Raw genomic sequence first — 19,029 nt, forward strand, 5'->3', positions numbered from 1 at the left:
CTTTATTGTATTACACATGCGCAGTTAATGCATTCCATCTCTAGACAACTTTCGCCGTTTCTTAGGACGCCGTAAATTCTTTTTCACATAGAAACGGTAAGTGCACCATGTCTGTGGGTGTATTTTTAGCTTCATACTAGTGTATAATATTATATTTGATGAAAAACAGTGATAATGGTTGATATAGAATGAATACTTTGTCAAGAAATATGGATTAATAACGTATGTGTAGTCCCACTCTATTCATTTGGTGTACCCTAACTGTGTCTGTAGTTCATAATGTCTTTTGACTGAGTAAAAATAAAATTCATGGAGTCTCTTTCGCCGAGTCTGAATCTGGTGTCCTCTAGTTTGGAGATCTGTACTTGGTACAGGATTTATGTTGGAGATATGCATCTACATATGGCACTTCTACATGTCTCCCAACTGATGATTATGAACAAAAATGAGAGTGTTTGACTTTGAGTTCTCAATCCCGTTATTTGGTCTGCGTCCATGACCTTGTCAAAAAGTTGTTTAATTCAGACATTGACAAATTTTCAGGAGGTGTGAGTGCTACCATTACTTTAGAAATGATCTTAAATTGAGTCGGAGTAGTCTTGACTGCTATCTTGACGTATTTTGATGTTGAATCACAAAGTAAAACAAATGCCAAAAAGAGAGGTCTAAATCCAGACATTTAAATTTTGTTATTGCTTAAGTTCGTTGGGAAAGTAAGTGAAAATCAATTAAGGACATAAAACCTGTAAGAACGTAAAATTGACTTACTGGTTTCTATATTTGAAAGGGTGATGTGAAAACATTGATGCTATTTTCTTTTTTGTTTTACTTCCAAACAGATATCGAGTGCAGACCAAGAGAATCAGAATTCCTGGAGATAAGCAGTGCTGTTCTTAGAGAGAAAGAGAGTGTAGTCATGAGGCTCAAGACTTCTCTTCCAAAGGAGCCAAAACATATCCTTTCCCTAATAATATTGTCATAGACATTGTAAAGAATATATCTATCTGTAGAAAAAAAAGTTAAAAATGCTACATGAAACAAACAAACAAATAAATAAAGTTTTGATACCCGTCAAGAAAAAAAAACTTTTCCCCACAAATTTCACTAATGAACTTGTTTCACATTCACATTCTAAATACAAATACCAGATAATGAAGAACAAAAAATACACAAAATTCAACAAAGAATATATACATTTTGTTGTTGTTGCTAGGAAATAAAGCATTTAAATTCCGTTATGTGTTGGCAATTTCAAGATTTTGATTCAAAATGTTTTGAAGTCACAAAAAGTATACAGTAGTGCAAGAATGGTGGTTCAATTCCGTACCAATTTCTCAGTGACTTTTTTTTCTTTTTTCTCGTGTGTTTTGTGAAATTCATCACTTTCTAGATCAGAGGATTTGAAAAAAACCTCATAAAAATGTGAGAGTTTACAGTGATGGGTTGAAAGAATTACTTATTCCTTCCAAAGACTCGGGAGGTATTGTGGTTTACTCTCTTGACTCTTAATCCAAGGGTTTAGGGTTTGAATCTTAGCCTTGCACTGATGTCCTTTGGCAAGACATCAATCCACATTTGCCACTATTCATCTAGGTGTTAATGGGTACTTGGCAATTGCTGTGGTAGTATTGATAGTTGCAGGGCTCGCAAGAGAGCAGAATAATACTGATGTGGCTACCTTGGGTAAATAAACCCAATTATTATTATTTTACCTCTCTTTCCCTCTTCCCTCTTTCTTTCTTTCTTTCTCCCCACTCTCTCTCTCCCTCGTCTTGTCTCTCCTTCTCTATTTCCTCGTCATCTCTCGCTTTGGTCTTGCTTCATGTAGCCAGCCTGGCTTCACTTGCAGAATATTGTATTGTAACCATATTTTCATGTGCGAAAAACAACAGGTCTTTCTTAAGTATATATTTTGGTTCAATTTTGTGTACACTATTCAATTTCATTTTAAATCAACCATTTTAAACAAATAGATATATAAATAAATAAAATTAAAAAATTATTATCAATGCTAGCAGTTCTCCTTGACTACCGTGTACATTCCGAGCTGGTAAGCTGTGTGGCCTGGACGACATCGGAAGAGCTCTACTCATGCAGCGATGACCATCAAATCTTACGCTGGAACCTCCTGTCCGATGAGACTAGCAGTCTAGCCAAACTACCCAATGACATCTATGCTACAGACATTCATTTCTTCCCCAGGGGACTGGGGGAAAGGCTAAGCAGTCACAATCAGATGTTTTTGTGTTGACATCTACAGATGGTAAGTTTTACTACTCCATGTATGTAAATTCGGTGCCAAAGATTGAGCACATAATGTCATTTGGAGGTAATACAAAGTGTCTGTCAATTGTAAAATTGATGGAAATGTTATATTTCTTCTTTTTTCTCTTTTTCTTTTGTTATTTAGATGTTCTAAGACCAATACAAAAGTTCTGGTTTATAATCGGAAATTGTTGTTCCGTGTACTGTGTTTTATTTTGAAAAACATGTTGATATTTATACCAGATAAAGTTTATATTTGGATTGTTTGCGATTTAAAATCCCGTTTCCCCCAATTTCCTCATAATATTCCAGAGTTACAACACACAGGGCTTATAAAGGTCATGGTCTTATTATTGTTTTATAAGGTCACTAGCAGGACCCGCGGAAATCCGCGGGATTCTAGAGGGGGCGGGGGGTGTAAATAGATATATAGAGATCGTCAAGAACTTTATTTGCCATTCAGGCCATTAAAAAAATATACATGTTTAGCGTCCCCGCCCGCTTCCTTTTTGAGGGCCACCTCCTTTTTTTTTTTTTTTAAACAGCTTCCCCGCCCGCTTCCTTTTTGGGGCCGCCTCCTATTTTTTTTTTGTTGAAATTTTGTTGAATTTTTTTTTTTTTTTTTTTTTTTGACAGAAAAAAACAGCGTCCCCACCCGCTTCCTTTCTGGGGGCCGCCTCTCCTATTTTTTTTTTTTTTTTTGAATTTTTTTTTTGATTTTTTTTTTTTTTTTTTTTTTTTTTTTTGAAGAAAAAAACATGAAAAGCACTGCTAAAATGTATTTCTGATCTTAAAAAAGAAAAAAAAATTATCGGCCGCCATCTTGAAAAATAGCCTGAATGTCGGGGAAAATGTACTGAGCAGCCATTTTGAAAGAAAAAAAAAAAAAAAAAAAAAAAAAAAAAGGGCCTCCTCCTTCCCATTTTTCGAAAAAACAGGACGCTAAACATGTTTTTTTTAAAATTTGGCCTTATATAAAAAAAATTAAAAAAAGATCCAACTGTACCGGTAGTTATTCTTTAAGCCACTGGAACTGCGTAGAGTTCCGTAGTGTGGCGTACCGACTACGCAGAAATTAGGCTGCGTATTAATGGGAAAATAGTCCCTGCGTAGGTTATGCGTAGGCTGGCATACAGGTTTGCTTATATGGTTGCTTACTGTGTGGAAAGCTTTTACTGCTTTGACGATCTGGCGTAGGGTAGCATAGTGTTGCGTAAAAAGGCGTACTTTCTGCGTCAAGTTTCTACGCTGAAAGTACGCGAAAAAAATTAAACATGTTGACTTGTTTTCGTTCATCTTGCGTACCCCTTTCTGTCCCTCAGCATATAGTAACGTAGGCCAGCGTAGTTGGTAGCAACACTACGTATTGACCCCACGCCAATTAGTGACCCGCAAGTGTCACAAATAAAGTATTAAAAATATGCTCATCTGACCCTAATTAAACACCTAAAACCCCCGAGCTTTCGGGGGTTTATGGCCCCTTGAAACCGTGGACCCCACGCCTATATTGTATATACACTCAACTCGCTGCGATCTGATCTCTCTCCCCCCCCCCCCCCAACTTTGAAGAACGTAACCCCCGAGCTTTTGGGGGTTTATGGCCCCTTGAAACAAATATACACTCAACTCAGGGTTTCAGGTTTCCTTCTTCATAATTGCCTATTTTAAAAAAAAACATTTTTCTAGTTCAAAAAATAAGTTTTCATGCATTGATTTGATGCAAGAACTGTAACATAATAGACCCTAGATTGTGATTATTTCTGACCATAAATTTCGATAATTATTTTTCAAAGTAAAATTTTCACAAGAAAATCAGACAGTCGTTTAAAAACGTAGACATTAGTAATACTTTTACTAATTCTAAGCTCAGGTTTCGTAAATCTATTCACGAAACTATATTGAAATCGCGGCAATAATGATGCAAACCAACAGATAACAATTTCAAAGTGTCAAATCTCTTCGACTCGAGCTCAGCTCAGCTGTACTCACACACACACACACAGTGTAACTCCAGAAAGCTCGAACACCGGCGCCGCAGGCCTCGGACGCCTTCGGTGCGCGGAGCCGGTGTTGGAGCTTGCTGGAGTTAAATTGCAGCTCACACACACTGCACAGCGGCACTGCACTGACTGAAGGCAGCTTGCGACTGAATTGTCAGTCCAATGGTTTTCTTGTGAAAACTTTCCTTTAGAAAATGATAATCAAAATTTAGTAGCATGGCCGTAATAATCACAAAATAAGCTTTCATTTCATACCTCCATTCACGACACCTATATAAAAATCGCGGCAATAATGATGGAAATAGGTCCCTAAGTTTGGACGTGGACGGGAAGCTTCGTGTGTATCTCTGTGGCTCGTGCAGCTACTATACAATGGATATCCTATAGAAAGATGCTTTACTCGGGTAAGCCCGACCCTGTGCGTCGTGCATTTAATACGCAACTTAATGTGAGTGGACAGTCATCGGTCGTGTGTCTACGGATGTCATGTTGAATATCCATGAGGTATCTCTGTCGTCATGCATATCCTGCATTATGCATATCGCGTCTGTTTTCGCCCTGGACGTCGACACGGAGGAGGACCTCGGGCGGAGTATAGCCAATTCCACAGAGTAGACTCTCCCGCGGACGATGGCACAGGGCACGGGTACCCCGAGGGGAGGGTTCAGGAGGAGATAGCCGCACCAACTTGGGTCGGCGATCTCATTAAAAAACAATAGAATACAAAGGCTCGCCGAGACGTCGCGCCCCCCGCGGAGCCTTAGCGTATTATTATTATAGATTGGTGTGTGCGAAAGTGTGCGAATCAGTAATAATACATTTTATATCACCAAATTTGTTTGTTTTTCAACTTTGCTGCTCCCCATTAATAATGTTTTCATTTAAGACACACTCTTACAGAGCACACCATCCTAACTAAACCCAAGAGAGGGAAACTGCTCCTTTGTCGATGACAAAAAATGCTTACCAGTCCTTATTGTTAAAACAGCTGAATGTTCTCATTAAGATGCACAAAATCAGAAGGTGGATCAAATCGTTGGATCAAAGAAAGAATCACGTCGAATGTCCATCCGTAATAGGTCCATGGTCTTTCTCTCTTTCAACAGGTAAATTTCACTTGATATCCAAGTCTGGTCGAGTTGAGAAGTCCGTGGATGCGCATAGAGGAGCCGTGCTGTCAGGAAGGTGGAGCTACGATGGTACTGCCATGGCAACGGCCGGTGAAGACGGACAGGTCAAGATATGGTCTCGCAGTGGAATGCTGCGCTCAACTCTAGCATCTACGGGTCAGTAATGGGCTCTGAGGGTGTGGTAGGGGGGGGGGTGGGAGGGAGGGGGAGGGGTTAATGATAGAGGTCTGCCATTCTTGTATAGTGCATATATCACCTTGTTATATAACATTTCTATGCACCTACACAGGACTTTAGATAAAGCTGTGTTACAATCAGAGATGTCACCTGTACATTTTACAATGGAATTATGATTAGATTTCAGAAGAGATTTCATTATCATCAGATATGCTAGCCTGTAAAATTTTTCTGACATAGGATCCAAATGATTATAGTAATGGTCAAAGGGATATTGCAAGGTATTGCAGGCCAATCTTCAAAACTTATAATACCTCTAGTTTTCCTCAGATTTTTCTTAAACTTGTATTCAAAGAAATTCGGTGTCAAGGTAGACTTTCCATTTCATAGATCTCCATATATACCTGGGGGTGTTTCACAAAGATTTTAAGTGGAACTTATCTCTAAGTAAGACTTAGAAATTATGGAAAGCTGTTTGCATCTTTCAAAATATTTTGTAAAAGTTATTTTAAAAGGAATAAAATGTTGATTCAAATCATTCATATTTTCTATTTTCAAGGATATTTCATGTTCTTGATGTGGAATTTATGAAAAGGCTAAAATACTTTTGAATACATTTTATTTGAAGGCTACAAATGGCTCACCATAATGTTTAAGTCCAACTTAGAGTTAAGTTCGACTTAGGATCTTTGTGAAACACCCCCCTGTATTGTCAACTAAATGTATTTGAAAATGTAATCTTTTTCATTATCTACAGGTTCAGCTGTATATTCAATATGCTGGTCACCTGATTCCGATCAGGTACTCATAACCAACGGTAAACAGCTCATTATCAAGTCACTGCAGGCCAATGCTAAACCTCTTCAGGTATGTTAAAACTCTTGTGTTTTAAGATGAATAGATAGATGATCAGTACAGTCAAACATGCTTTAGTGACCACATGTCTACAAAGTCCACATTTGTTGCTTCCCTTCAAAATGGTTTCTCATTTAAACATGTACTAAAGGAGCCCGTACAAAACGACCACCTGCCTATAAAGACCACTTTTCTTTTCTCCCTTTTGGTGGTCTTTATAGACAGGTTTCGCTGTATTACAGAGACATATTGTAGCATTTAGTCACATATTTTCTTTTCCCCATGCTTTGTCCCTTTTGGTGTCCATTTATATTCTTTGCTTGTAGCTTTCTACTCATTTTGTTGCATTTAACTCTGATGTGTGCAAGACCAAAAGCTCCATCTATGTCATTTAAAAGTATTTATGATATTTATGAACCTGAAGTATGCGGTGTTTTTGTAAATAATTGCATAAAAGGATTGTTGCAAATCTGTACAATTCTGTGATTCTTCCCCCTCCCCCCCCCCCAAAAAAAATTCCTACCCAAAACTATTTGATATCTCTTCCTTTTTTCCCCAGTGGAAAGCCCACGACGGTGTGATCCTGAAGGTGGACTGGAACCCCGTCAACAATCTCATCCTGTCCGGCGGAGAAGACTGCAAGTACCGTGTCTGGGACTCCTACGGCCGTCAGCTCTACAGCTGTCACCCTCATGACTACCCCATTGTGTCCGTGGCATGGGCTCCGGACGGAGAGCTCTTTGCTGTTGGTTCTTTCAATACTCTCAGGCTGTGCGACAAGAGCGGGGTCAGTAGCTCTTTCAAATGCGAACCTTGGGCCTCTTGAGAAATGGGAAAACACTCCGTCCCTCGGATAGGACGTTAAATGGAGGCCTGTGTAGAGGATAGTCGCCACCTTTGCACCTTTGCAGAACCCACTGCACTATTTGTATAAGAGTAGAGGGAACCCCGGTGTAGTGGTCTACCTGCACACACCAGTATAGTACAACAATATTCTGTAAAGAGGGATGTACTCCTATGGAAGAAGAAGAAGAAAATTTGTTTAAAGACTTTCCAAAAATCTGAAAGATGTAGGGACTTTTAAAAAAAGGAGTTGGACTAGCTAGGTTAATGATGTTGAGAGAGCTATCATTGCGTGGAATTTATTTTCATTTGATTTCATTTAGTTTGCATTTGAGCTTATGTGTAATCATGGATGAATATCAAAATATATGGCACGTGAATATATTTTTTTCCATATAGATATGAAAGAATGAGATGACATTGAACAAGTTTCATTCCAATATATCCTACTTGTTACCACTACTGTACGGGCTTTGAAAACTCAACCGTGTGTGTAAGATACAATTTGAGAAGTATTTATACTCCTTTTTTTAATGTGAATATAAAGATATGGTTAGGGTAACTTCTTTTTCCTTGGATTTGTTTTCTGTTGCAGTGGTCTTATGCCCTGGAGAAGCCCAACACTGGTAGTATCTTTCACATAGCTTGGAGTGGTGACGGTACGCAAGTTGCAGGGGCTTGTGGGAACGGTCATGTGATCTTCTCGCATGTCATCGAGAGGTCAGTGTTACCACTTTAGATGTTTTTTGTTTTTTTCAATTTGGATCAGGTATAAGGCATAGTAGGTTCTATGACACATGATTCGGCAACGGATACTGCAAAATCAATTTTCTACACTAGGCTAACTTCAACCCTGGACCTAAAACTATACCTTACTTTTATTAAAAGCCTTACCCGAAAGTAACCTTAAACCCAATCACAGCCCTAACTTTTTTACCTTAATCCTTATCTTTGGGGAAATAAAGAGTAGAACAAATTTTGCACAAGCAATTGTTTGATCACTGCTGAGGATTGATTAATTTTGTTTGTGGAGCTGTTTGATGTCAAATCGTCCTTGTAATCAAATATTTGATATTACAAAAAAGTCTTGGTTACTATAAAGCAGACCAAAATGTGGACCTGTCTGTTCCTATTAAAAGGAAGGTCATGACTTTATGACTGCACGTTTATATTCAAATGATTCATTTTACTTCCCCATTCAGGCGGTTGGAATGGAAGAACTTTGAGGTGGTTGTGACATCGATTAAATCTATCAACGTTCGTAACGTGACGAATGATGCCAAGGAGAAGCTGGAGTTCAGAGATCGCATCATCAAGACTGCCCTGTCGTACGACCATCTTGTGGTTGCAACAGCTTCTCAGTGTTATGTTTACAGGTAGGTTATTGACAGATAAAGTGAGAATTGGCCATGCAATTCATTGTGATTCATTTCTTTTGGACAATAAATCAGTGTATATTGTGGGGTACTGGCATGATCAAAATGAAAAGAAGTTGAAGCAGAAACGGTTAAAGAAAATATGAGGGTTGTTCTCATGAAATTATGTAGAGAATTATTCAAAATTTGAATCTTGAAAAATGTTTACCTAGTATCATGCTAGCTGTGACTAAGAAGAGTTGAATATCATTGATGTAGCTGTTGTTAATTCTCTGAAAATAATATAAGCACTTGATGAATGACTAACTTCAGTTCGCAAGGGTGATCAGAAATAAATTGATTGTAAATTTGATCTCGTTCTCATGTCTCTGATTGAGTTTTGTTTTTTGTGTTTGAGGTGTGATGTATATATATCATTGTTTTGATATGAACCTGATGAAACTGAAATGCAATGGTTCCCTCAAATCATATCAACTTTCTTTTTCCTTCCACCCCAAGCACCAAGAATTGGAACACTCCAATGATCTTTGACCTCAAGGAGGGCACTGTCACACTCATTGTACTAGCCGAGAAGTAAGTCACCTCACCCTGTCAAATAAAGTTTTGAAAAACAACTTTCGTTTGTCATTTTAACATTTACCTCGACTTTCACAGGACAATACAGTACAGTTCTAGTTATCGTGATCCCATATTTTATTCCATGTATTTTATGTATTGTTTTTTAACTAAATATGAAACTAAATCGTAAAACTTTGAACTCTCAACTCTGAGATGTGAGTCTGTTTTAGAAGTATCAGAAATTATAGAATTTATATTCAGGGTGATTCCTTAAAATGTGCCCCATACAGTGTATATGACACAAGCATTTTATCCATGTACTTTTATCAAAATTGAGAATTCTCTTGATATTTTAATTGACAAATGGGTCTTTCAGGTGTCTGACTCAGATTTTTTTTCTTCTGACGAGAAGATTAGAATACCCTGCAATTTTAATAGAGTAATAATATGAATTTCTGGGCCCTAAATCTGGACGACCTTACATTAATATCTAAATCCTATTCCTGTTCTTATTCCTGTCATAATCCAGTCAAGAAATATGGTGTGTAATAGCTACATCTGACACATACTGCTCCAATTTTGTCTTAAAAATCATACAGATTCTATGTTTGAAGCCATGGGGAATACAAATTCCTTGAAATGAAACAAAACACAATCAACAATCATACCAAGAGTCTTATCCTGACTGATATTCTAATATTCTTTTTCTTTTGATTTGTCCCTAGGCACTTTGGTATCGTAGACGCTGCAGGGCTTCATCTATATACATATGAGGTATGGTGCAAATGTCAACTTTGTAGAAATAAATCTCTTTTAAGATTTGAAATGATTCATTCCAAAAACATTGATTTATGAAGAAACAAAAGAAATATCCACCTTTTATAATCATCAAAACCTTAGGTCCAATGTTATATTGTAAAAATCTGTGTGATGGTTGAAAATTATTTTGTAAAGACCCTTGCTCATGACACAAATGGTTCTATTCGACACTATGGCATGAAAGTAATTTATTTTCTTTTTGTCTATTTAGGTTTAATTCAAAGTAAGAAAACCATATATAAAAATCATCAATGTGTTTAGTTTGGGAAATGTCCGAAAACAAATTTGATATATTTTTTACACAACAATAAATTATCTTGAATCTTGAATTTTTAATCTTTGAATTACCCAACATTTCCCTTTGATTAATCCCTCTCTAATCCTAATCCTGAAGGGTCGTCTCATCTCCTCGCCCAAGTTTGCTGGGATGCGACCGGACACCCTGAGCTCACTGACGCTGTCCATCTGCGCAGACACCGTAGCCATCAGGGATAAGACGGATGAGAAGTTGGTCCATCTCTTCGAGGCTAACACAGGCAAGCCACTGGAAAGCAAACCACTGTCTCATAAGGTAAATCATGACAGGATATGCTATGATTGCAGGGCCCTCAGGGAGAACAATATTAATACTGGGCCCGTTGCACAAATCATACCATTAATGGTAACTTTGCCATCGATGGTAACTACCATGGAAACCTTGATTTTGATTGGCTGTTGAGCCCTGTTACCATGGTAGTTGCCATTGATGGCAAAGTTACCTAAGTTTTATGCAGCAGGCCTTGATGAGGCTACCCTTGGTTAAAAAGACATCATATTATTGTTATTATTATTGTTGCTCTAAAGATCCACCATTTCAACGATGAAATTTGAATCGTTGACCCTTCATACATTCTGTGCAAAACTGATATTGTCATCTTCCATAGGGTTGAAGTCTGAAATACCATACCTCACCTGGGTCGAGTGTGTCAAATGTGGATTAATGTCTCGCCAAAGGACATTAATGTTGCAGTAGAGATTTGAACCCCATATCTTCTGGGGGGCGTTTCACAAAGATCCTAAGTTGAACTTAACTCTAAGTTGGACTTAAAAATTATGGAGAGCCATTTGTAGTCTTAAAATAAAATATATTCAAAAGCGAAAATTGAAGTATTTTAGACTTTTTATGATTCCACATCAAGAATATGAAATCTCCTTGATAATAGAAAATATGAATGATTTGAATCAACATTTTATGCCTTTTAAAAAAACTTTTACAAAATATTTTCATAGATGCTGATAGCTTTCCATAATTGTTAAGTCCAACGTAGAGATAAGTTCAACTTGGGACAAGGACTTATCAAATATCTACTATACCACAGCATATTCAAACGACGATTATCCTATTTTTGAGATGATGATTATTATTATTATTTATTTTTCATTCCAGTTGGAGGTAATGGAGGTAGCCTTAGACCAGCAAGGTCCGGCCGCTGACCGTCACCTGGCCATAGTGGACAAGAACAGAGACCTCTACCTCGCTACCGTCCGCAACTTTGGCAAGCCCGCCAAGATCGTCAAGCTGGGTAAGAACTTCAGCTGGACTACATTTTTTTTTAAATAAATCTTTTAAAACTTTTATTTATCAAGTAATTTGTACATACATCATAACAATAATCATAAAAATCACTGCACAATAATTAAAAAAGGCAAAAACAGTTGAAAAAACGTCAAACAATACAGAAATAATGGGTAATACTTCCTTTTCTACAGTGTATATCAAAGGATTATAATCAAAAAACTTCTTCTACAGGGGACCATTTCTTATAGTGCTTTCCTTCAATCTTCTTCTGTTTTGCGATGTTAAGTTCTCAGCTGGACTACATTACCTGTTAAACTTATGTGGTTCTGAAGACATATTGGCTTTCTTCCCCAAGAATTCTGTGTTCGATCAATACAACGTGTGTTTTTTCTTCTTATAGTACACATCACTGTAGGTTTGTGCAATATGTTACAGCAATATCCAGGAGGTTTAAAGGTATAGGCCAGCTTTGGAAACGCCCCCTCTCAAAGAATGAAATGGAAGCTCTTATTACCAATCATGTGAAAGAATATGTTTTGACTAATACGTGATGATACAAATTTTGCTGGGAAACCGCCTACTAATTGATATATTTGGTAAATTATCACATCGATCAGGCCGGGATAGATATTGCGAATGCACTTCAACATTGAACATTTGGGCAAATATTTCTGTTTTTTTGCGAATTTAGGTTGAGGTACAGGTATTGCAATCTAAACCTCTGAAGGCAATATTTAAACAATATTGAATGGATATTTTGCACCCAAAACCCTTGGACCACAATTTTACCACTACCGGTCTAAAGGGTAATGAAGTGGGATTAACCTGCCAACTTAAACTTAGACTAAAGTTGCAAAACTTTTATTAATACTCATCTATATTTTCTAATAATTATACTGATGTACTGTCACTCCTGTTTAGGTAACATGGTAACCAGCTTTGCATGGAATGATACGACCAACGTCTTAGTGGCGCTCCAGGATGGTAAATTCACCATGTGGTACTACCCCAATGCTGTGTATGTGGACAAAGATCAACTGCCATTCCATGTGAAGGATGTTAGGTAAGGAGAACCTTAGGAAAGTAGTGTGCATGTAGCATTTATAAGATAGCTTGTTGTAAACCTCTCTGCCGGCATTTCTCTTCCTCTGTCTTGGTTGTTTTCTAAATGTGCTGAAGCAGAAGTAATGGCAATTTTCAAGACTTCTCCCCCTTTTTCTCATGTCTCACCCTTTTTCTTTTTCTCTCTCCCTTTTCTCTTTCTCTCTCCCTTTTTCTCTTTCTCTATCCCTTTTTCTCTTTCTCTCTCCCTTTTTCTCTTTCTCTCTCCCTCTTTCTCTTTCACTCTCCCTCTTTCTCTTTCTCTTTCTCTCTCCCATTTTCTCTCTCTCCCCCTTTTAATCTTTCTCTCTCCCTTTTTTCTCTTTCTCTCTTTTTTCTCTTTCTCTCTGTTTGTCTTGAGTTTTTGCCATGTGTGCTAAACTTGGAGTATAATCTTTCCTCTCTTTATATTTCTCTCTCTCTCTTTCTCCCTCTCTTTGTCTATCTTATGTTTTTCTTATCTAGTAATGGTAAATATCAAGCATTCAGCACTTGTACAAAATATGATACTCATAAAATCACTCATCTCATTGTCAATATAATTATCAAAGATGTCTTCTGATTTCCTCTCTTTCTATATCTCAGTTTTCTCCATCTCTCATTTCTTTATCTATCCCTCAAAAAATTAATTTCTTTATTTCGATCCAAGTGTACCAAAGTTATGGCAGTGAACACTGTTTCGAGAAAGTAAATAATATAAATAAATTATAATTACTTAATGATAAAGTAAATTATAAATATGAAATAAGTTTTTCCCCTGTCTTTAATTTTCAGTGACTTTGGTAAGAATCCAACGATAGTGGATTTCATCGGTACTCGCGTGACCATCAGGAGGGCAGATGGGGCCCTGATAGGCACCACGGTGTCCCCCTACCCCGCCATGATGCATGAACTGGTAGGAAGCAAGAGATGGGAGGATGCAGTCAGGCTATGCAGATTTGTGAAGGTAGGATGAAGATGCAACACTTGGTGATGGTGGTGATGATGATGGTGGTGGTGGTGGTGGTGGTGGTGGTGGAGATGGTGGTGGTGGTGATGAAGATGATGATGATGAAGATGGTGATGATCGTGATGATGATGATGGCGGTGGTGGTAGTGGTGGTGATGATGGTGGTGATGAAGATGATGATGATCGTGATGGTGGTGGTGGTGGTGGTGGTGGTGATGGTGATGATGATGATAGTGATGATGGTGATGATGATGATGGTGGTGATGATGATGATTATGATGATTATGATGGTCGTGATGATGATGGTGATGGTGATGATGATAAGTGTGATGGTGGTGGTGATGATGGTGATTTTGATGGTAATGATGACTGAGATGATGATGGAGATGATTATGATGATAATGATGATGACGATAATCCTGACTTTCTGTCTGAACATTATGTACCTCATCATGACATGATCCAGACAATCTAGACAATTCATTACTTATCTCATCTTTTTTCCCTATCTACCAGGATAATGCTCTATGGAGTTGCCTAGCAACCATGGCTGCCTATGACAAAGAGCTTGGTACTGCAGAGATTGCATATGCTGCCCTAGATGCTGTAAGTATGAAAGATAATAGATTTTAGGATTGTCTTTCTTACGTATTGCATAAAGCACATGTATAAGTCAATAAATATCTTCATGATTACTGAGGCATCAAATAAGTTTACATACCAGGTACGAAATCCATCAGAATATTGCTATACAGAAGTTTTCTTACATTATTATAAATATAATAAGTGAATTATTTTAAGCGTCGAGTGAACGGGATGGCCCGGAAAGGTTAAGAAAATAACATTACAGAAATAAAGAAGAACGTTAAATTCAGGTAGCATCTAGCATCTAGTATTTGCAGATAGAGAAAGGAATGAAGGAATTTAGAAAACTTATAATATTGTAAAATGTGAACCAGAATAGACATTTTTCATTCCATGTCTATACAAGATAAATATCGGCTGTAATGTATGGATGTACACTCACGCTACCATTACTGACCTTGGCAAATGCGAAGTATATTTGTTTTAACAGAAAACAACCCGGTTTTGACCCACTGTTGAATGAAAATAAAATTAACTGAGTACTGATAGATAACCCCAATCTATGACTATCTTGACCTTTAACCTTTGCTCTTTCTGTGTCAGGTTGACAAAGTGCAGTACATCCAGCACATCAAGGAGCTGCCTCTGAAGGACGTGCGCAACGCAGAGATGGCTCTGTTCTGTGGTAATCCTCAGGATGCGGAAGGCATCCTCCTCCAGGCGAGCCTGACCTTCAGAGCCATCCTCATGAACATTGAACTCTATAACTGGGACAGGTAAGAAGCCTCTTTTGAAGAATGCACCAGTTTACAGTTGTGTGCGCCATTTTAAACAAAGCCAATGACCTAGAGGTCGTGTATTTATGCGCAAACTAAGATTGTGCCTATGCAAATTATGATGAAATCACTGCCTACGCGCTGCGTTGTGCGCGCACATCATTTGCATGGGCGCACTCTTAATTCACGCATAAATACCACTGACCTCGGGTCATTGGCTTTGTTTCAAAGCCAATGACCCGAGGTCAACTGTCTGTGCATGCGCACTGATACAACCGTAAACTGGTCTATGAACAGAAGCCAAGAGTACTTTACCACTGGAAAGCTCAAAGTGAGCTGTGCTAAATAGGGAAGAAAGAGTTAAGTGCCGGTCATGCAACTACATTGTGAAAGGAAATGCCAAGAAGCAATTGGGAAAGGTTGAGTATTTAGTACCGTAAATCTCTGTATAAGACGCACTTCTTTCCCGCCGAAAAAAATTGAAAGTCGGGGTTGTTTTTTAAAGTGTCAATTTATGCCCCCTCCACCTGTGCAGTGACTTGCAATGTCTCCCAGCTCAGTCATACAAGGTGTGTTGACTCACCACTCGCACCAATACAGTCTCAGTAAGATACTGTAGGAAGTTATTTGAAGTGGCACAGTAAAACTGTATTAGATTATATAATCTGTAATCCAGGTTACAAAGTTGCAACAGTAATGTACTCTCACTATTTGTCACCTGGGTTATCGTGATGGCACAGCATCGAACTGTAGGATCGAACTACAACAACACTACCTGTATGGCCGGATTTCTGTTTGGACTTAGAGGAACATTTGTCTGTCATCTTTAGTTTTAAAAATGACATTGTTACTATTATTTGTGACAAGTTCACAAGAACAAATCCGCGCCTTAAACTGCACCTTGCAGTAAAGTATAGGCCCTTCCCCGCAAGCGATTTTGAACGTGGATCTGGCTTGCTGCCTATGGAGTCGGCAATTCAAAAAAAAATTCCCCCCCCCCCCCCAAAAAAAAAATAGGGGTGCGTCTTATACACTGAGATTTACTGGGTACCTTCGATTTGATGTATAATGTGAGGTTGTGAATAAATGTCATGTCAATTTCTTTAGAATGAAAAGGAATTGACTGCATACTGTAACTGGTATGTGGGACTGGACACTAATGTGGTATGAAAGTTTGATCCTAATATTTCAGCTATTTCTTATCATATTTCAGATATGAGGGCATTTTAAGAGTAATCCTTGTCAGGGAACATTTATACTACATATATAATATTCTTCCAAACTGGCATAAAAAGAATGAGAATTAATATATAGGTAAAATAAATAGTTCTTCACCTCTCTCAAAACTTGGGCTTTAATTTTGTATTTGTCTTTCAATGCTCAGAGCTCTCGAGTTGGCAGTCAAGTACAAGACTCACGTTGACACGGTTCTTGCGTATCGCCAGCAGTTCCTGGACAGCTTTGAGAAGAAGGAAACAAATAAGCGATTCCTTCAGTATTCACAAGGGGTAAGTCTTAGGATCTCATTGCGAGCAAAATAGAACAGTTTTTACCATTGACTAAGTGGATTTCACACTTCTAAAACAAAAAAATCTTCCTCAACAGAATACCTATTAAAAGAGTATTATCTTTTGCTCCCTCCAAATACAATAATTTTGTTTATGCTAAAATCAACTTTATACACAGTCTAATGAATAAAGCTCTGGGGATACTTTATTATTGCAAACCCCATCACATAAAACAAACTAATGTTTGGAGATAAAGCATTTTTTTGCATAGGCCCGAAATTGTGTAATAACTTACCGTTAGAAAAAAAATATAACCATCGTTAATTACCTTTAAATAAAAACTTTTCACATAACTTTTTGTTTTAGACTTTGAATACATCAGGAGCCCTTGGAGCGCAGTAGAACGTATTTGCATACTATCTGCACTTTATGAATGTATATTATTATTATTAATTAAGGTCCTACATGTACTCAGTGTCTTAATTCATTTATTTATTTACACTTTTTATGTTCTTTTAGGTGGATGTAAACTGGGAGAGCATCCAGGCAAAGATTGAGATGGAATACCAGAAAGAGAGAGGAGGAAAATAGACTGCATCAAAGGAACTTAGAGAGTTACTTATCCTCATTAGAGAAGGAACTTTATTCTCAAAGTCTTGCTGATACATGATAGTAGACCCCCCCCCCCCTCCTTCCCTCTTCCCCTCCTCCCCTCTCCCCCAAATGGAAAAGAACAGAAAAAAAGAACCTGCAGCAAAATATACAGGGATGTCAGTTTCCAGGCAGTGGCCCGATTTCAGGCACTGACACCCGCTCATTAAGGGCTCTTCAAGTGCAGGCTTTATATCGTATGGGACACCAGGCTGTCAGAGATTCTTTTCAGACCCATTAGAGCCCCACTGTACTACTTGTAGCTACTTGCTCCCTCTATATAGACAACAATGCCAAAGCGGTGCCCGTTGGTGCCCCATGATCCTCTTTTTCTCATGTTAATTTAGAGCTGGATTGATGAGATAACCATCTGTCAGTGACCATGTTGGGAGGTCTAATCCCTTCTGGCCAAACTAGTGCAGACAGGCTTTAATGAAATCAACTGGTATCTGTCAATGTAATCCATTTAACATGTAAATGAATTCCAATTAGCTGGGGTGAGAGAAGAAACATAGCCGAGCACAACAAAGGCCTTTTGATACATACCCCTTTAATCTCCTCATCATTGAAATGTCCCGTGGTGGCCACTCGATGACCTTTTTAGACATGTTCTACAACACACATTTCTTACTTGAGACACAAAAAATACATGGCCACTATAAATAGGTGGCCTTTAGAGAGAGGTGGCAGCTACACGTGTATGATAAGTTTGACCGTATTTGTTCATGTTTTGTGTCATTTGTATAAACAGTCAAACCTGCTTTAATGACCACCTGTCTACAACAAGCACATTTTTTGTTTCCCTCGAAAATGGTTTCTCATTGAAACATGTACTACAGAAACCTGTCCACAAAGACCACCTGTCTACGAAGACCACTTTTTGTGTTTCCCTTGGGCAGTCGCTCAATATTACAATCTAAAAGGAGTGTTTAGAGGTGGCTCAAGTATAAAGCATCAAGGTATTTTGAGGCCATTAATACCTGAAAATAATCATCACATGAAGCTCGGTACTGCTCTAGAGAATGGGCGTGTAGACTTATTTCTGCAGTCTGGTAAACAATAAACATGGTACAAGAAGTTCTTAAAGGCACACTGTCCTACTTGTAGCTACTTGCTCCCTATATATAGAAAACTTCCCAAATCGGTGCCTGTTGGTCCCCCATGATCCTCTTTTTCTTATGTTAAATGAGAGCTGGGTGGTCTAATCCCTTCTGACTGAAGTAGTGAAGCCTCCCTTTAAGGAATGACATGAACCATGCATACCCATCTCATCTTTAATTCTTCGCTTGTGCAAAAATATTGATTTTAAGAAAATGATGAGACTTTAAAAATGTTTTCAACAAAACGTATCTCAACTAGTATGCACTATGTAAGTGCAACATGTATTCATGTAAGATTTTAGGTAAGCTGTTTCGATAGAAGTAGGTTAACATCAACTATGACATTAATGTTGCTGATTTTGAGAGCAAGAGCCTATTGATCTGTTGGTCAGAAAAGCCTGTCTTTAAGGATTCTAATGTTTGTTATTTCTAGGGTATAGCCGAGAATATAGTATTGTTTTTATGTTGCTTCAAAATCAGGTTATGTATGATTGTACCGAGATAAAGCTTATCAAATGTTCTTTTCCAGCATACCATAACTTAAATGTTGTGAATTCAGATCTGTATTCATTATCAATTTAAACAATTTATTAACTTAAATTTACTTTAAAAAAAATATGTTTTAGGAGCATAAAGTTATGCTCTGTGATCTTGAATATTTTATATGTATATTTGTAATATATGTATTATATGTGTGTACATGACAAAGATAATAAATATTTCAGTCCTAGCTAGAATTTTAAAAAAGTTTGCTAATCTCCTAAGATTATGATGATGG

At 37.8% G+C, this 19,029-nt stretch overlaps 1 protein-coding gene across 1 annotated transcript; it reads left to right on the top strand.

Annotated features, from left to right (window-relative positions):
- Nucleotides 1–9: 9 nt before the first annotated feature.
- LOC593294 (intraflagellar transport protein 80 homolog) lies at nucleotides 10–17,657 on the top strand. The gene is given in 19 exon segments (XM_030982003.1): nucleotides 10–96; nucleotides 840–953; nucleotides 2,040–2,200; nucleotides 2,203–2,263; nucleotides 5,372–5,551; nucleotides 6,330–6,439; nucleotides 6,987–7,214; nucleotides 7,866–7,990; nucleotides 8,473–8,646; nucleotides 9,145–9,219; nucleotides 9,930–9,978; nucleotides 10,418–10,594; nucleotides 11,450–11,585; nucleotides 12,503–12,644; nucleotides 13,457–13,628; nucleotides 14,148–14,237; nucleotides 14,820–14,992; nucleotides 16,377–16,500; nucleotides 17,020–17,657. Coding segments are annotated over 18 exon segments (2,286 nt in total). The 5' UTR covers nucleotides 10–96; nucleotides 840–916; the 3' UTR covers nucleotides 17,092–17,657.
- Nucleotides 17,658–19,029: the final 1,372 nt, after the last annotated feature.

Source organism: Strongylocentrotus purpuratus, unplaced genomic scaffold, assembly GCF_000002235.5.
Source record: "Strongylocentrotus purpuratus isolate Spur 01 unplaced genomic scaffold, Spur_5.0 spur5_scaffold_12, whole genome shotgun sequence".
Lineage (NCBI taxonomy): Eukaryota > Metazoa > Echinodermata > Echinoidea > Camarodonta > Strongylocentrotidae > Strongylocentrotus > Strongylocentrotus purpuratus.